General features: G+C 38.1%; 1 protein-coding gene across 1 annotated transcript in view; it reads right to left on the bottom strand.

Moving 5' to 3' along the window:
• The window catches only part of LOC102226844 (peroxisome proliferator-activated receptor gamma coactivator 1-beta), a 97,926-nt gene that overhangs the window by 6,379 nt on the left and 72,709 nt on the right, over positions 1-18,838 (bottom strand). Inside the window, exons 4-11 of the mRNA XM_005808626.3 lie at positions 12,790-12,915; positions 9,151-10,201; positions 8,573-8,618; positions 6,000-6,064; positions 3,476-4,121; positions 1,877-1,934; positions 1,547-1,665; positions 958-1,085 (exon numbers count right to left, since the gene is read on the bottom strand). Of these exons, the coding sequence (XP_005808683.1) occupies positions 958-1,085; positions 1,547-1,665; positions 1,877-1,934; positions 3,476-4,121; positions 6,000-6,064; positions 8,573-8,618; positions 9,151-10,201; positions 12,790-12,915 (2,239 nt within the window). The remainder of the gene's footprint in view (positions 1-957; positions 1,086-1,546; positions 1,666-1,876; positions 1,935-3,475; positions 4,122-5,999; positions 6,065-8,572; positions 8,619-9,150; positions 10,202-12,789; positions 12,916-18,838) is intronic.

The following is an 18,838-nucleotide window of genomic DNA, read 5'->3' as shown; positions in this document are numbered from 1 at the left end:
AGGTCACAAAAGGTCCTTGTAGAAATCAAGCCTGAAACATTTACAGCCTCAATAAGGTCACAGAGCTAATGTAAAAATCTGCATCATCAGTCAAAGTCATTCTGCCAACTTCTGATAAATTAATTATTTGATGAGCAAAATGTACCACACATTACAACAAGTCTATTTTATTGTCTAATTGCTTCATTAGCTGACACAAATATGTTATTAAGGTAGTAGGATGAATGTATAGATGCTTTCTAGTATGAATAGACTGTACGTAAAACTGTATGCAAGAAGAGCAGGAAGCAGTTAGGAGTTCCTGGACACAGGCTTTCCCAGATATTAGCAGTTTGCTAATATACTGCTCAAACTCAGGCATATCAACATTTTTCAGTTTTAGCTGTTTGAAATGGCCAAAAACAGCAGACATGTCATAGCTCTGAAGATTTGTTCACTTTTCCAATAACTCAAGTCAAGCTGCAATGAGACATGAAATTTGTCTGAGTTTTTTTTAAAGCTAAATTTAAAAAAAAAATCAAAGTACTCCTTTGAATTTAGTTTCTATTTAGTTTTTTTCAAAAAAACCTTAAGAAAATATTTTATGCTTTGTACTTGACTTGTGACTATACTCTCTACTCAGTTTACAGTCTTGTTAGCTTTGTGTTCAATTATCATCAATATTCATATTATGAAAATTATTATTTTCCAAATAAAAAAGTGGGTAATGCATTAGGAAAGGGCTTCTTATTGATTCACATACAGTTTTTTTCTTAATATGTAGCTGTTATTCACATACACCACTCAATAGTTCAGTTACTTCAGGACAAATTCTGGTCCAATGGTCCATTTCTCAGTTTAATACAAGTTGAAATAACAACCTCAATGAAAAAAAACATGATGTAAAGAAGATATGTACAAATATCTTCCAGTGCTAGGATTGGTTATAATATATTTGAGTGTTTATATTTTGGTTACCAAGGTCTATGTAGCGTTTCCTTGTTAGCCTCCTAAGGCCTGGAGGTGCATTCTGGAAAACAATCTCTCGTTCTTTGCGATGTCTCTGAGGCCCCGACTGACGCATCTTTATCACTCCACAGCGCTCCCTTCAGCCACACAGAAAAAAATACAGATGAAAGATATTTCAATAAATCCTATTACTAAAGAGTGTGAACATTGTGAACTGAAAGTTCATTGAATTGTAATGTCTAATGGTGTATTAGCTTTAAGTGAGCATTTTATCTTGAATATGTACAAGAACAAATTCTAGACTACAAAAGTTTGGGGTTTTCTTTAGCAGTGTTTTTAAATTTGTGTTTGTATTTAACAAACCCTTAAAGAAAATGCCACACTATGTCGGTTGTTAAGAAGCAGTATCTGACAACCATCTCTAGCTCTGAGGTCCCACTCTGAGTCAAGGACAGCAATGTGAACAGAACCTCTAATATAGACTAAATCAATTGCTTTTTTTATTTTGTGCAGAATCTTCTTCATCTGCCATAACTAGCACCATTGCAAAATCTGTTGTGTCTCTTCAGAAAAAGTTGATCCAGATTGGGACACTTACTCGTTGCAGATGATGACTTTGCAGTCCTCTGCATTGCCAAAAACTTGGAAGCGCCTCCTTAGCATGTTCTCGGTCACCCTGCTTGGTAGGTTATGGATGTAAAACACCTGGCAGTTTTCCTGGCAATAAGGAAACCACAGCAATAATAAGAACAAATGACAGGTTTGCAAGCAGTTTAGATCCACTGACAATATGTTTGTTGTTCTTTTGAGGAAGTAAACCGTTGACTAGCAATAGGCTGGGCCTTCGTCAAACCCAAGCAGACTTTAATTAGACTTTCAAAGGTATTTTTTAGTTTGAATGAGGCTGCAGAATGTGAAGGGTGTGTACCTCGTCAGACTTGTCCTTGTTCTCCTGGTTGTCGTCCGTACAGCTCTCAGAATTCTCACTGAAGGAGAACAAAGAAGACAGGGAGGAAGACAGTGAGTTGGTGGAAAACCGTAATGTGAGACATGTAGGAACAGGTGAACCACATCCAACAAAAGTCTCTAACTGGTGGCAAAAAAGTATCTTTCTGTTTTATGTCTCTTACCGTTACATTCCCTGTCATAATGTATAAGACATAACATGACTGCTGACCTCATTCTGTGAAAGGCCACCTATTCAAACAGTTCTGCCTGAAATCTGAGTGATGCTCCAGCATTTGCCTGGTTATATCTTCACATTCAGCAGAAACAAACATGACTTTTGACCTTATTAACTTGGACAGTACAGCTTCTGTTTGAGTGTTTTTTTTTCTTATATGCTACAAATCACAACGCATTTACCGACTGAATTCCTCTGCTTCACAATGCACAGGGCTAAATGCAGAGACTGAAGGGTAAAAACATCAAATGTCAAGTGGTTATATGTTAAATTATGAATCAGAATGACAGAATGAGGGGCTGGACAATCCAAAAGAAGTTAGTGTGAATATAATTGGAATCATCTGTCAAAGAGCATTTTTACTTATAACAACAGGAAGGCACCACCATATATGGATGATGATTCACAGTCAAACAACATAGTCTGCAGCAGCTTTTTTCCCCCTCTGTGACAGTCAAGTGAAGAACTGGATATTTAGGTGCAAATGATATCTGACTATTTTATCTTCCACTCCATCTGTCATGTATGCAGCATTTATAGTGAAACCCAAATTGTTATGAGAAATTAGTTTATTAGCTTTTTGAAATAACATTGACAGCTACAATATTGTAGTGCAATAAAACATGAAACTTAAACTTGCACACAAAGTGCATGTATTCCAAATTTAAAGCATTCTGGTGACACAGTTGTTGGCAAAAAAAGAAGGGCTGATGTCAGAGTAAAAATGCATGATCAGAACCAGAGCAGAAGTTGTTACCTCTGCCTGAATGTTTTAAAATATATGGTTTGTAATAGTTTTGGATTAAAGTTTTTTCACTTTAAAAGATTTATCACTTTAATCCAACCATTCTGTAGTGAATTACAAGCAGAACTTGTAAGTTCCTCCACTGGTTTGTTAGGTCTCCAAGCTATGGCTTTTAGGTAGAAGTTCTCCTGACTTTATTTTCCTCCATCAATAAATCACATTATAAATGTGCATTCTATGAATTCAAATTGAAGCTGGGGATTATGTTGTCACCACTAGCCATTGTATTTTGCATAGATACACAAGTAACTTCATTAGTCTTTGGCAATTCTCCTCTGTGTTTCCAGGTAATGTGTGGTTGGTTTTTTAAAAAAAGATGAATATAGCTATTGTCCAGAAATAATTGGAAAGGATTATTTAGAAAAAAACAATACATGCCACTTAAAATGTTTGTGTATGTTGGGTTTGGTGATAGTGGTGTACTGCATATAATAATCAAAATACCCTAATAACCTTTGCGTCTGTGCAAAAAAGTGTAGATTTTGTTTTTTGAATCTAGTCCCTTGAAATGTTTCTCTTTATTCTGAAGTCTGTCTCACCTGGAGTCTGTCTTGCTGGAGGGAGAGTCAGGACACATGTGAAGGATGGGTGAGGGAGAGCGAGACGCCGACGAGCGCTCCGCCTCTTCCTCAGAAACTGGAGGCGTTGCAGCAATTGACTGGCAGTCTGATGGCGGTGATGATAATAACACCATTGTCGTCTGCTGCTCCTGTGTTTCTACCACTTCTGTCATCACAAGACGCTCCTCTTCGCACTCTTGGACCTTTTCATCTAAAACCTGATTATCCACCACACTGGATGATTGGGTGCCATCTCCCTCACTGCCCCCCTGGGTCTGGAGTATGGCGCCAAGCATGGCAGCGCTACGCTTGCGGCTCTCCCCGAGACTAAGCGCGCAGTAGTCGTGGTCACCGAAGGTGCGCTGGGTGTCACCCTCTCCCGCCTGACCCATGCGCCGCAGCTGGGCATAAAGCTCTGTCTGCTCTGGAAGCTTCCTCTGGTGGTGGGAGCGACTCAGCCAGGTTGAGCCCTTTGCGGTAACGTTGGTGTTAGTATTTGAAGCTGGGTGGACAGACTCACTGCCACTTCCACCATCACTGCTGCTGCAGCACTTTCCTCCGTCTGTCGGTTTAAAGAGCTCATCCTCCACAGATTTATGAGGCGGAGTGGTTGGAGGGGTGAGACCTGAGTGAAAAGGAAAGATATACAGTTTAAATGTTGGATGGTTCCTCTAAGATATTGACTTGCACATAACGCAAATCGTTTTATATTTACAAAATACTTAATGGCGCATTTGGCAAAAATGCATGAAAAATGTTTAAAATAAATATCTCTGATTGCAACATTATAATGTCATAATGAAACTTTTTTGGAAAAAAATCAACAATTTATTATTTTAATCAATTCAGAAAGTAAAAATCCTACTGGTAACCCTAACAATTTCTAAAAACTAAATGTGTCTGAAGTTTTGTAATTAATATTTATGGGTCGCTAATTCACTGGGCTCTGAATTAGTTCACCCATTATTTGCTGTTTCCATTTGATTTTATAGAGAAGGCCTATTTTTCTTAGCTACTCTTCAACATCGGAAAGAGAAGAGAATATGCCGTTCTCAGCAAGTACTGTAGATATGTGGTGGCTTGTGTTGTTACCACACAGTGAGAAGGGATGTGAAACAACTCTCCAAAGATCACAGTAGATCTGTGCTGGCAGTTTTACTTTTGTTTGGGGAACCTTGTCTCCATAATAATCATTCAAAACCCATTTCACAAAATGCTTCAATGCAGGACTTAGGAAACAATTATCAATGAGAAATGTACGATGGTGAGTTATGCACTTTAAATTCAAAGAACTGACTCAGTCAACAACCATATTGCTGCACTAAGTTACTCTGCTATTACTGTTATTCCCGTATGTTAATAAATAACATACGGGAAGACAGAGATGGAGTGTTGATCTTGATCCCGCATTTTGTTCAGTAGTTCTGTGCTGGTAGTTTTACTTTTTGAAAAACCAACATTATATGTTGCTGCTTGGTCTTGGCTCCAGATTTATGATGGGGATGTTTTCTAACAGAGGTTACTATCTACAGTACATGCCAAGTGAGAAGCATGCCAGCAAACAAATACTTGTTTTTTCTTCCTTTCATCACAAATGATAACTTGTGGAATTTGCTCAATACTACTGAGTGCATTGGTCAGATGAGACTAAGATTATACTTTTATCAGGGCAGATTTAGCCTGAAACATCCCTGAATGATGAACATGTTGTCCACTGTAAAGTATGGTTGATGCTCAGTGGTGCTGTTGGGCTGTTTTTCTTCTCAAAGGCTCCATCAGCTCAGTAGTTCCCAAAATGTTCAGCTTCCACTCCTTCACCCAAATAAAAGTAGGAACGACTAATAACCCTGAATATTGGTTGCTTACACAAGACAATTAAATAAGAGCATAATGAGAATGCAAACACCACAAACAAACACAATACTGGATTTACCTGTCGTGTAATCTCTTCTTACTTCTACAGTAAAAATATGCTTTTTACCATTAGAATTTTTGTGAATTAGTTTAATTATTAAAGAATCTCAAGACCCTAAAATTGCTGATTCATGACCCAACATGGGAGCCTGATCCAACTTTGGGAACCCCTAATATCACATTGAATCTTGGACTCTTATTTTGAGTATTTCAGCAGGTCCTTAGACTTAAATCCTAACTTGTGACTCTGGATGGACAAGAAATTGTTCAAAGAGGAATATGTGGTCCAGTCTTAGAAGAATAAGTGTTGCCTTTTTAGCAAAGGGGGTTGTAGCATTATCAGCCAGGGTGCCAGAAAATACAGTACGTGCATAAGTCACGTGGATTATTTGATCAAGTATATTCAAGTAAATGCTTCATTATTCTCTCAGATCCATTGAAGCATGCAAACCTCTAGAAACAACCCCTCTGTGACTCACAGTCACCTATTAGCTCCATCACAAACCATTTTGTTTTAGATCTGTAACCAGCCGACAGCGACATGAGTAGTTGGACAACAAATAAGCCATTGAGGCTGAGATGAGATTACCTGCTGTTCCACACAGATCCACACTGAGCGTCTGCTCATAAGGCCTGGTGCTGAACTGGGGCTCTCTGGTGAAGAGACAGATCAAAGCAGAGAATTTTCAGCTCGCTCTGTCATGTCGGAATATGTTGCAGGCTTAAAACAGAAAACACCAATCCCTCAATAGGTTCCGAGTCTCAGCTTTTTGCCTCTTTAAATATAACAGAACAGTTTAGGCTGATGTCTGCTGAATTTGAATTATTTGCCTTTGTGTGAACAGTACTGGCACTTTGCTGCGCATCTCATTTCTTATCAACACAGCCATATGTGCTCTACTGTCCCCACTGTTTTTCTTCCTCCTGCTGTTGGTGGCTGTCAGTTTCTGTTGCTCTGGTTGCAATGAAAGGAAGTGGGTGTGAAGACTGGATTGGCTACAGGCAGGGAGATCAATTACCCTCCACAGAAAACACCAAATATAGAAAAAAGTTTTTTTTTCTTCTCTTTTGATGTCCTTTCGAGTGATTTGTTTAGAAGATGGATGGATTCTTGCTGGGGAAAAGGTTCAGGGTTTAAGACCAAAAGTGTAAATAAAATGTATAGTTTCTGATGTAAATTTTGTATCAAATAGCAAATCAGAAAGAACTGCTTAGATCAAAGTGAATGACTATATTAGGGTTGAGGATTTTATTAAATCTGAGCTGAATCTGTGACTTAATTTTCTTTTAGCCCTGTGAGAATAATAGAACGACAAGGACAGAGATAGCAGTGACTTACTGCATATAGATAAATGGCATCACACAAACAAAAATAAGGACATGCCTGCAAACCATGCAAACAGATATTAATGAAAAAAATCCTCATTACTCTAAGTTAGCAACAAGCTTGGAGCTGTCTTTGATTTGAGTCCTGTTTCAACTCAGAACTGATGACGTGAAGCACATCTAAGGACAGTGCTTCCAGTTTTGTTTGTTATGCCCCTAGTCCTGCGTTATGCTAATTACTCATTTATGAAGAGCCTTTCTCAACAATACCCGATAATTAAGCGTTGCATTATATTTCTGAGGCTGTTTAAGGAATGGGATTTAACACTGTAATTTATGTTAGAAAGCTTAATATAATTTCAGGATCAGTGGAACCTGCTCCATATTCCACTAAATATGTGGAATATATTCAGTGGAATATATTCCACTGAATAATAATCTAATAATAGAGTATTCGATTAAATTTACTCCATTCGTTGGTTCCAGTTTTCAGTAAATAAGATATCAGGAAGAAAAACCACATAGGAAAAGATCCTCAAAAGTCTCAAGACTACATGAGACCAGAAAGTGCTTTGATTTTTTTTCCTCCTTTTTGCAAAATTTGAAAAGTCAATCTTTGAAAACCAGTGTAGATAGGTCAGTTTTGTTTGATTTTGTACAAAATTTACCTTTATAGTCAAATCTAGGAAGAAACCCGGAATTTCAACTTGATTATAAAGCAAGCATATTGCTTACCACTCTCATGGGACACCAAGGTTTTAAGAATTGACACTTTCATTACACCATTAAACTTTTGAGTGCTGAAAGAAGTCTTGGTAATGAGATTCTAGTACTGCAACTCCATCAACTGTGGCTGTGCACTGCCAGCCTGCTGAGTGAAACAAGGCTTCCACACTTTTCCCTTGGTTACAAAATAGAAAAATTAGCTGTTCGGAAGTAAAATGGGTTGCAAAAAACAGCCAATATGTGAGAACTAAAATAGCTAGCAAGCTATGTTAGCAAGCTAATAGCGGCAGTACAGCAGCTAATTGTGGGCTGAAGAGTAAATTGAAAACTACTACTAAATTAATATTTGTTTATATTTTTGCTGAAGTGTATATTAGAATTAACAATCAATATCCTATATAACGTTGGCACTTATAGAGAAATTTTCACCTTTAAAAATTCAATGAAGAATACTGGCAGGAATATTAGTCAATATTTCACTAGGTTTGGAAATTATTTGCATCTAATACACAACACAGGTTCCAGTGAATTTTTTTTACTGGAAATCCATATTTTGAAGGGGTGTACTTTTTTTTTACTCTGACTGTATGCTGTGTTTGTGTCTATGCAAGAGAAAGTTCTTATTCTTCCACCAAACTACACATAAAACACCCCTGAAAGATAAAGCTATACAATATATTCTAGAAGTATAATTTTAATATCAATGTGTGTAATATTACAACTGCAAAGGACTGGTTGGATTTTATGTTTCAAGTATCATGCATGCAAATTCTGCATGCATGTTTATTTGGTCTTTAGTCCTTCACTGTTCTTGACGTCTACACTTGACGTGTAAGATGCTTCACAGAGTGAAGACCAACATGATAGTCAAGAATAAGATTTTTTTTTTTACAGAAATTAATATCTTCATCACAATATTCTGCAATAACAAATTAATTACACGTTTTCCTGATAGCTCCAAACTGGGATTTTATCTTTCAACCCAGGTACTTTCTAGAATGTGGACCATTTACTGTTTGTGGACTATTTAGCAAGCCTGTAGCACTGTCTGGACGAAAAGCACCTCAAGTCAAGGATGCGAAACAGCAGGTACTTTTCACAGATACTTACCCTGTGGACTTTGGGTTGAGAGGCAGACAGAGACAGGCTCGCTTTTCTGAAATTAGAATAAGACCTCAGTTAGAACAGGGTGACAGTTACTACTGCTCACCTGTAAATATAAGGAGAAATACTTTTAGTCACTATTTTAAGCGGGAATGACCGAATAAATGGTCCACAGTATAAATAATAGCAAACGACAGCAATTTAGCAACATCAATAAATAGTGAGATACTTTTTAAATTTGTAACAAGTAAAGCAAAATGTTTGTAAAAAAGTTAAAATTCAACAACATAAATTCAATCATTTTTGTAGGGTCACTGCTCTCTGCCTACTATGAAAGTTGACAATAGCTGGTTGACTTCAGCTCAGGTTTTCAATGTTATCATGAATGCACCAAGAGAAGGAAAATCTCATCAGAAAATCTTATTTTATTAATCAAAATATTATTTTTTCATCTCAAAGCATCAAATAAGAAAATATTTTTCCCTTTAAAAAATTATTGCTCCAAATTTAATATTGCTTAGAGTGAACTTGACTATAAAGTGAGTGGTGCAGGCGCAGCCATTGTGTGTGTTTGGTGATCTAACCATGGCAGCAGGATTTGGTCAGCTCAGAGGGATTGCTGCCATCATTAGATGTCAGTTTTTCTGGCTGCGCCTCCGTCGTCGTTCCCCCTCCAGCCTGGGTGGGCAGGAGTCTGTCCATGTGATTCTCATCCTTTTCCTTCCCTTCTTCCTCCTTCGCTCGTGTAGGCCGCAACCTTTTGGCAAAGCGGCTGGGAAAGGACGCCAGGCGTCTGGAGCGGCGAACAGAGAAGGAACCGCTGGTTTCTGCTGGCTCTTCCAGGTTCTGCTGCAGCTCGGAGGAAGAGTTTCTCCTCTCCAGTGAGGAAGAGTCTTTCCAAAACTCTGGGTTAGGGTGAATGGAGCTGAAGGACTGGGCTTGGGGGTATTTATTAGCTGGGGCAGAAGGAGCAGAGGCCGTGCCCCTGCTGGGACTGTGTGAGTGAGCGTAAGGTGGGCTGTGCAGTCTGTAAGGCTTGCTCACATCAAAGGAGCTGCTCTGCTGCAAGAGCTCACGGAGAAGGGAGTTGACCTTCATCTCCCTCCGTCTGGCGAAGGGAAGCCTTCTGGGGGCGCTGCTGCTCGTCCCATTCAAGCTCCCGCTAGTAACTGGAGCACTAACTAGTACAACTCTGCTGTGAGAGTTTGTGTTGGCTGGGCGGGGGACGTCGGGTTTGGTCCGCTGCCTCGAAAGGTCCCTGTCTTTGCGGTCCCAACCCTGCTGCTTGCGCATGGGCAGGCAGTATGTGTGCATGTACGTGATCAGCTCAACAACGGACTGCAGTTCTTTCTCCGAGCTGAACTGAGGTGCAGCAGGCTCTGCAGGGCCAGCGGCCGTTGCCACTGCGCCCTCGACCTCGCTACTGGAAGACTCCTCTTCTTCCTCCTCCCCTTCCTCTTCTTCATCCTCCTCCGACTCACTGTCCTCGTCCTCCTCTTCATCCTCGCCCTCGTCAGTGTCGTGAACCGGAGCGTCCTCAGTGTCCTGCGCCGTGGTGAGGTGGCGGTGGAGTTCGGTGCACAGGCGACTCGTGGGACGCACTGCTCGGGGCTTCCGCTCTAAAGGGATTTCGCTCTGGGGGAGACAAAGAGAATATTAATGAACCAAACATGAAAATGCCTTGGGCAATTATTTAAATATAAAATGACAAGATATTTCTATCTCAAGTAAATAACATTAGATTTGTCATCAAACAGACAATAACCATTGTATGACATTATGCTAAATATATGTGAGTTATATTGTACTGTGGAGTTTGCTTTGAAATACTTAATTTTGACATGAAGTTTGGTTTTTTTTATTTTAAATGTGTTTTGGTTGTATTTTCCCAGGAAGCCTTGGGCTATAGTCCACTTCCTGCTTTGTGAGTAGTCTCTGGTCTACTTGGTTTGCATTTTGATTTATCTTCAACCAAACCGAGACCTAAGTTTTTAGATGGAACATAGTTCACTTTTTCAGTCTGCATCAGAGTCCGATTGCACATTCACATCACCCCAGGCAAACCGAACTTTCTGTGCAAACGCAATGTAGTTCAATTAAAGCAGAACAAAACGCTTAAAGAAAAACAGAAAAAAAGAACTGCATTTTCAATTTCCTGCCTTGGATACATGATCATGGAGCACACAGCAGTAAATTTTCCTTCCGACTTCGGGATGATTCAGTCTGCAGCTGCAATAAAATGGCTGATCTGTATTACTCAGACAGATAAAGAATAGAGTGAGCGAATGTGATTCACTGTTGCCCTTCTGCCCTGTCAGTCAATACTTCCACCATCTGCCATCAACGGTGACTTTAAGAAGACCATGTGACAGACACAGGCCAGGCTCTTCCCGAGCTTCCTCCTACAGCTGTTCTGCATGCTCCTTACTTAGGCAACAACCTGCACGAAGGCTTCCCATTCCCTATGCTTGTACATGATAAATGACCAGTGTTGAAATCAATGACCACTTGAAGCACAATGCTAGCAGCCATCCAATTACTGCTAAGTCATACAGCAGTAGCCATTGTAGATGTCCTCTCATCCCCAACACTACATTTATCACAAGCAGCAGCTGAAGGTCTCTGCAAGCTTGACGGCTCAGGGTTTTTATTCTAAAATGAAATATCTATCACTGGGAAAATAAAAACTGTCACCATACGGGACGTACTGCTGCTGCATTCTGGACAGCTTTGATATTGTTTCCCATTTTTGTAAACATAATGGAGTATCTGAGAGCTGTCAGGAGACGCATTAAAGCCTCCATGTATGCTGACGAGACCGGATTGTCCTGAAGCCTCTTTTTATTTACAGTCTGGCTGGATTTATTTGATCATTTCTTTTTCCATGTTTGTGTTGCTTAAACTCTCCAGTAGAAGCCAATTTAAGAAACGATGTTCGGTTCTGTTGATGTTAAAAAAAAACACACTACTCACCATATTTTTCAAGACAGATACTAAACTGCTAGGAAGTTCTGTAAATACTTCAGGAAAAGTCCGATTTTTCCAGCCTGATTTTAATGATGCTTCTAAAGCTAATTACCAAACTAAAACACTAACTTCTGTTTATACAAAGTGACATACAAACAAGAAACAAACGTAATGAATCCATGGTGGCAAAAACAGAACAGCCACTTTGGACTGAGGTTCTCAAGATTTGCTATAACTGCTCCAAGTCTAAAACACAGCTATGCAGGAAATTTGCGCAGCCTAACAATTATTTTGATACATACATTCCTTTAATATTTATATGTACAAGACAGAGAGAGATACATTGTTATCAGATTGCATGGTTAATAGTAGTTTGCACTTCAGTTGGAAATGGTCAAAGTGGGTGAGGTGTTTTCATTACTGAGTCAAATAGAACGCAGCATGAAAACACTTAAGCAATAAAACGTAACATATAAAGCAGCATCACTAACAAGCATCTGTTTTGTTTGTATGACTCTACACTTCATTGTGAAACTTTTGTTTCAAAGCACAAACAAAAACATTTGCTGGGTCTTTATCCTTACTGACTAACTCATAAAGAAGTGGAGAAAATGTAGTTAAATTCATCAGGCTGCCAGAGATCGTACAATAAAATCTGTTTCTGGATGCTACTCAGCACACAAAATCCTGAAAATTGTTCCATCTGTTTCCGCTGACTGTCATGCACGAGAAACTTTTATTTCTGAAATTTGTGTCTGGTTTTATATCTTAGCAAGTGATGACACAAGTAGTTTTCCATCTCTAACCCTCATTGAGCAATGTTTTTGCTAGAAATATTTAAGCCTCACAAATGACCAAAAACAATCCAATACAGATTTAAGTTCAGAATCATTTCTGTGCATTAAAGACTAGGCAAAACAAATTAATGCAGACACATGTAAAAACACAACTCCTGCAGTTGCAGTGATGCTGACTGCAAACACTACATATAGCTGTAAATTACTTTGGCCTCAACTCGCCACCCTGAGAGGAAGTGATTGGAAAAATCCAATTTCGTTATCTCACCAGCTTTAAGAGAACACAGAATGAGGCATCATGCAGCAAATAGTGAAATGTGCGTCTGTGTTTTTGCTTCTGTTCTACTTCAGACTCCTGGAAAGTGGGCATTTTTACTAAAGTATATACTAATGATAGAGTTTTTTATATGTATGAGATCATATTGTCCTGTCACTTAATCACAGTAATTCGCACCTCACCTTAGTCAGAGGTCTGACTGTCCGTAGGCGCAGACTTCTGTTGCTGTAGCGATGGCTTTGGACTCCATCTTTATGCACATCGATGCCAGTTGGAACATTGGGAGGAGTCAACAACAACTTCTTCAGCTGCATAAAAAAATACATATGGTATCAGGACATTCTCTTGGTATTTAGTAAGTAGAATACCTTTAATAGTTATTAATTTAGTTCATGTGGTAAAACTCAGATGTTATAAAGATTCATTACACACAGGAATATGTACTAGGCATGGTAAATTAGATGATTATGGTTGATGGCTAGAGTCATTGCTTTATCAATATGTGACGTGCCACAACTGCAAAGCACTGCGTAGAAGCAATATTTTGTAGTATGCTATATAATAACAGACTTTGATTTCCCTAGATGCCCACACTAAATGTATATTTTTACTAGGCAAGGTGGTAAAGCTTGCAAAAAATGGATAGGAACCTTTTGAAGAAAGAAAATATGTGGCGTAATCATATTGTCATTGTGATATTCAGCAATAGTGTCACATATACAAAATTTCCCTGATATTGTGAAGCCCTTCTGTCCAGTAGTTTTTTTTTTCCTTTGGCCAAGATGTGCTGCTTTTGCTAATGCTTCATGCCAGTTCAACTGTACAAATATACAGCAAACTCTTAAATCCCACTGCTGCTTGTTCATGCTTTTCTACCAGTTTTTCATTCCTCTCAACTTTCCATGAGATGCAACAAAATGTGAAAAGTAAACTTCCTTAGCATAAACCTTTTGTGACTTGACCTCCATGGGAGGGTGTCAGTGATCATGTCCTGGACGTCTTTCAAGTCCATAGTCTTTACTATGATTGCATAGGGCATAACATTATCATGAAATCACATTTTTGTATATAAATATATATTTTTCTATATTGGTATTATATACTTAATTCCTGAGAAGTTGATGATTTACATGACAGCCCTCTGTGTGTTGTGATGCAATATATTAGTTTACAATAAATATTTTTGAAGACATTCTAATTTATTGAGCTGCACCTGTTTGGATTATCAGATGGAAACACATTAAGGCAAAATCATTAGGATGCAAATATAGTGAATAAATATGTGATAACATACTTTAAATAGTAGGGTTAGGGTTAGTAAATAGAACAGGAGGAGAAAAAACCATTCACACTGACATAAAAGCATTCAACATTCAGTTCTTTTGGCCTTTCACTGCACTTTCTAATCTATATTCTGTCAGTCGTTAATGCTCTGCAGATGGATGTTTGTATAAAGGAATAATGTGTAGAAAAGGTCATGATACTGTACATTTATCATACCACTAAAGCTGACAGCTACATGGCACATTCACGTTTCCTATTAAAGAGCCAGATCCAGCTGTTCTTTTCTACATAATAATACGGCGTGACCAATGCCCCTCTTTCTCCCTCAGCCTCCCTTTCTGAGACTCCTGATCTTCCATCATCCCTCCATCATTTTCTACCTGTTCAACATTTTCTTGTTGGCTTTATATATATAATCTTGTTTTTTTTTTCTCTGATTTCTTTGTGACTCCTTTCTAAATCAACCTGTGTGATCCTTACATATTTTATCTTAACTTCTAAACTGTCACATCAACTCTGCCCTCTATTCTAACATCCTTTCCTCCTGCTCCCATCCTTTTGTTGTTCAAACACAAAGCCCAAGTTAAGGCATAAAGCATAGGAAACCTCTCCTTAGACCTTCCCTGGGTATTACCTTTGAAATGGATATTAACACAACCGCTTCTCTTTCTCCAACTATCTTTTCATTACTTTTTTTCCATCTGTGTACTCATCCGTTCAATCCTGAGCGTAGCTTCATGGCAGCCCTATCAGCTGATATAAATCAGCTTAGGAAGAAAATCCCCCTCTAAGCTTTGCAGCCTTTGCTCTAAAAGATGATGCAGAAAATACAGAAATGATAGGAATGAGGATTCAAAGGGACCCATTATAAAGACGGTCGACCTAAAGTGGGGGGCAATTCAGCAATATTGGGGTTCTGAATCACTTGGGAGATGGTTGTGGCAATTTATATAGATGTATCAAAGCAGTCAAGCATCACTTTTTGATGCTGTTGTTCTCAGAAATTATGGAATAGTGTTACTTGTATGCCTTCCTTAAAGCTAATAATGTTATGAAGGAACATTCTTTACTTTTTTGTTGCAATTTAAGGAATTTGTAAAAACAGGTGAGCTGAGTATATTGTAAAGAACAATAGAAAAATGTTTAGCCTTTAGGTTTATAAAGACAGTAAAGAAAAAAATACAAAATATCTGGCTGTAAATATAGCCAGAGTACTGCATCAGGAGGCAATACATACTACTGTATTTTCAGAATTGTATTTGTTAGAAAGTATGAAGACCTTGGATTTGAACTTCACAATAATAGCTGCTTTTTACACAAAGCCATAACAAATACAACAATTTTGTCATGGCTGAAATGTGACAAAATGACTGCAAGGGACATGGCACTGAATTATTGTTAATACTCTATAATCAAATCATGTCATTGCATTCTGTTTATTTACTAAAACGTTTTTATGATTAAACACTTTACTTTAGTTTGACATGTAGTGTTGATATATTGGTCTATTCCCTATCATTGAAATGTTCTTTAAATGTCCTTTTAAAGGTTTCTGCATGGTCAGAGACCACAATAATTTTCTTAGGTAGGGAAGAGGCATGAATATCTAGAACAAAAGTTTGATATGCTTCATACTTAATAAACAACAATTCATTTGTGAAAAGAAATAAACACAAAAATACTAATAATAGTAACATTTGTTTTTGGGGGGTCTTAATTTACTTATTAAACATTTTTGAATAATGAGCTCCTGTAATTTAGACAGATATCAATAGCATCAGCACTATGTTACAGATTAGCCAGCTATATTTAATAAAATGAGATAGATGATCTGAGAAGAGCTGGTAGTCACGATTCATACTGAGTAAATAGTACGTAAATTTAATTTATCTAGCACCTTTCTCAGACAGCAGTCACTAAAAAAAATTTAATTATAGGCTTTTTATCGTAACATCTTTATGAGAAAGTAATTTGAAACATTATTGGTAGAACTACTTTTAAAGGGATTGGGTTTAAAAGTGCACCAAAATTTGACATATTTATATTAGCAGTTTATGCTGTAAAACTGCTGAGCCATGAGTTAATGTATAAACAACTTTCATCACTGTTATAGTACTATAATGCTTTAATGAATACAACATCACCACCCAACAGCGCTGGCTGCCACCAAAGAATACTATCTGGGTCAATTGACTGAAATGGGACGATTGCCTGCGCCGCTAATGGGGCTACTGTGGCCCTTTGTCTGAGAGCCAACTTGGCTTAGAGTGTGTGATGATGCTCCTCTGAGAGTCCCATTGAGGAAACTGAAGAGTAGACTGAAGGTTTGAGTCTGTGTGAAACGTTGCAAACTCATCGACAGCGTGGGGGCCTCCCTAACAGTATAGCCCACTCTTCTACTCTACTCTGCTTTGGATACTTTCCAGAACTGAGCTGGCATCATCAATAGAGGCCTTGTTTTACGGTGGAACACACACATGCACGAAAAGTGGAAGTGGAATTGCAAACCCAGGTGATGAAAGAAACATACAAAGGGAATCACACACGTATATGAACAGATTGTATGGAATGCAATCTGGCAGAAAACCAACACCAAAGGAAAAAGATAATATGCTTCCTCAGAACAACCTTTTTTAATCAAAATAATCTTTTAATAGCATACAACTTCTTAATCACTTACTCAAATAAGATGGATAGGAATACACACATTTGATAAATAAATGTTTGTCCAAACACAAACTCTGATTAGATGTTTGATCTTTGTAAAAGTAAAAAAAAAAAAAACCCGAAGTAACCATGCAATTTTTAAAAATTTATTTTCATTTATTTGTTGCTAGTCCCTGAAGAATTTCAATAAGAAATGATTCTGGCTTACAATAATGTCTCATTCAACCCATTCAGTGTAGTTTATTCCAAGCCAACAAATATAAGATCCTGGAAAAGCCAAGTCAATTCTTAAAACAAACAAAGTTTTGCATTTTAGGTACATGTCAGTAAATGTACAATGTAAGAAAACATATTCTGTTTATATTGATGATTAAGGCTTATGGCTAACTGTTCTGGATTTGGATTATGGCTAAAACACCCTAGAACTTTGTTCCTTAGAAAACTTAAATATTACATTACAGCAATATACATAATGTTTATTACAAAAAAAATGTTTAAAAATTGTCCACGTACTTTGCAGTGTATTGTGCACTAAATACTTGGTTGGGAATCATTTTAATTTAATCACTGCATCAGTGCAGTGTGGGTGGAGGTGACCAGCTTCTGACTCTGCTGAGATGTTACAGAAGCGTTGTTGGTACAGGTTAATGTCATCCCATTCCTAAATGGGTTTTACATAGGTTGCATGTGCACAATTTTCAACTTTTTCATTCCACTCAACTTTACATTAAAAAGTTGAATACAGTGGACAGTCAGTTTCTTTAACAATAATAATAATTTTTTGCCTTCATTCTATGTTGGGGCTATTGATTGTCAATAGTCTTCCCAATGTTTGTGTAGGCAAAAGTTTGTCCAGAGCATTATATAAATCATGTATTTAATGGTCTTTAAAATATTCAAGCTTTCTAAGAGATGCTTCAGAAACACCAATCTGTGTACAACAATATAGCTGTATTACTTTTTCAATTAAATTACTTAAATAAATTAACTTTCTCAGTGATGTTTTTTTCTCTTTGGAGATACAAAATAGTACAAAATGTTTACTATATTCTTCTTTATCATTTTCAAAGTCCATAAAAACTTTTATGTGCAATTATGAATAAAATGTGTGCAGTTATTCCAGAATAATTACACTTAGAGCATTAAAAGCACAGACAGCGAGCAGACAGGCAAAGAAGCACTAGAAAGTTCAGTGAGGCCATCTGCAGAGCCAGCACTTTACAGTAGAGGGCAGCGCCACACTCGGACCTGAGCACATGAGTGACAATAAACATGTGACAGTAAACCACTCAACTGAAGGAAGGAGGGGATGAATTACACACACACGGATCCACACACATCTGGCAGCTTCAGTTGAGTAAAGGCCTAATGTTATTACAGCAGGCTTTTCTGTGTGAGTGGATGTGAATGTCAGGTTGCTATATTTGCCACTGATAGTGCACTCAGTGGAAACAGAGTCGGGATTCAGGATGATATGATTTATATTTAGTACAGCGAAATATCCTGCTTTTTTCCAGGGGTGCTGAACGTCACTGCTGGATTTGCATCAGGGATTTTTGAGACACTGCACTCTGAACAGACGCACCACAAACCTCTTTGAAGGGTTGAGGAATGATAGGAAAACTTGCCTGAGCAGCTCAAACTAAGTTACGAAAAGTGTGAAGTTTACCAGTCTTTCTGCATGTAAATGATACGATTTCAGGCGAAGAAATTCCTAGAAGCGATGGGTCTTAACTGGCTCGTCACAAAATGCTTGCCTGCAGGTACAAGAAAAAGTTACGCCTGTGGCAAACTGATTCAGAGTCAGGGTAGGAGCAGAAGCTCTGCAGAAGAGTTTGTGGAGAGGACTAAGTGTGTATGAGAGTTATCTGTTACCATGAAAAAGAAACAGAGCCAAGCTGTCTGAGTTGAATCCATAGGGAGAGAATAGGTTTTTACAGATCTGTGTTTGAGTGCATAAGTAGGGCAATGTTGAGGGTTAGGTGCTGGATTAGTTATGGTGAATGAACTTTAAAAGAAAAGGATGTGAAGAAAGTGCAAGATCATAGAGTTCACATCAACATATAAGGTATAAATGGAGAAAACATGTAACGGGATTCCTCTTGGAACCCGAATGAGCTTCTGGTTTGACCCTTGTCTTTCTGTTGCGCCATAAGTCTGGAAACAGAGACATGGGTAACTCAGTAATAGCCTACTTCGACACTCGTTTAGACACACATTAATTGATAACTGATGGATACATCACTGTCTGTGCTTTCTCTAACTGTGGGATTTCAAGGA

The sequence above is a fragment of the Xiphophorus maculatus genome, chromosome 23 (genome assembly GCF_002775205.1).
Source record: "Xiphophorus maculatus strain JP 163 A chromosome 23, X_maculatus-5.0-male, whole genome shotgun sequence".
NCBI lineage: Eukaryota > Metazoa > Chordata > Actinopteri > Cyprinodontiformes > Poeciliidae > Xiphophorus > Xiphophorus maculatus.
The sequence above is the reverse complement of the archived record's forward strand: the minus strand, read 5'-3'. Positions and strand labels throughout refer to the sequence as shown.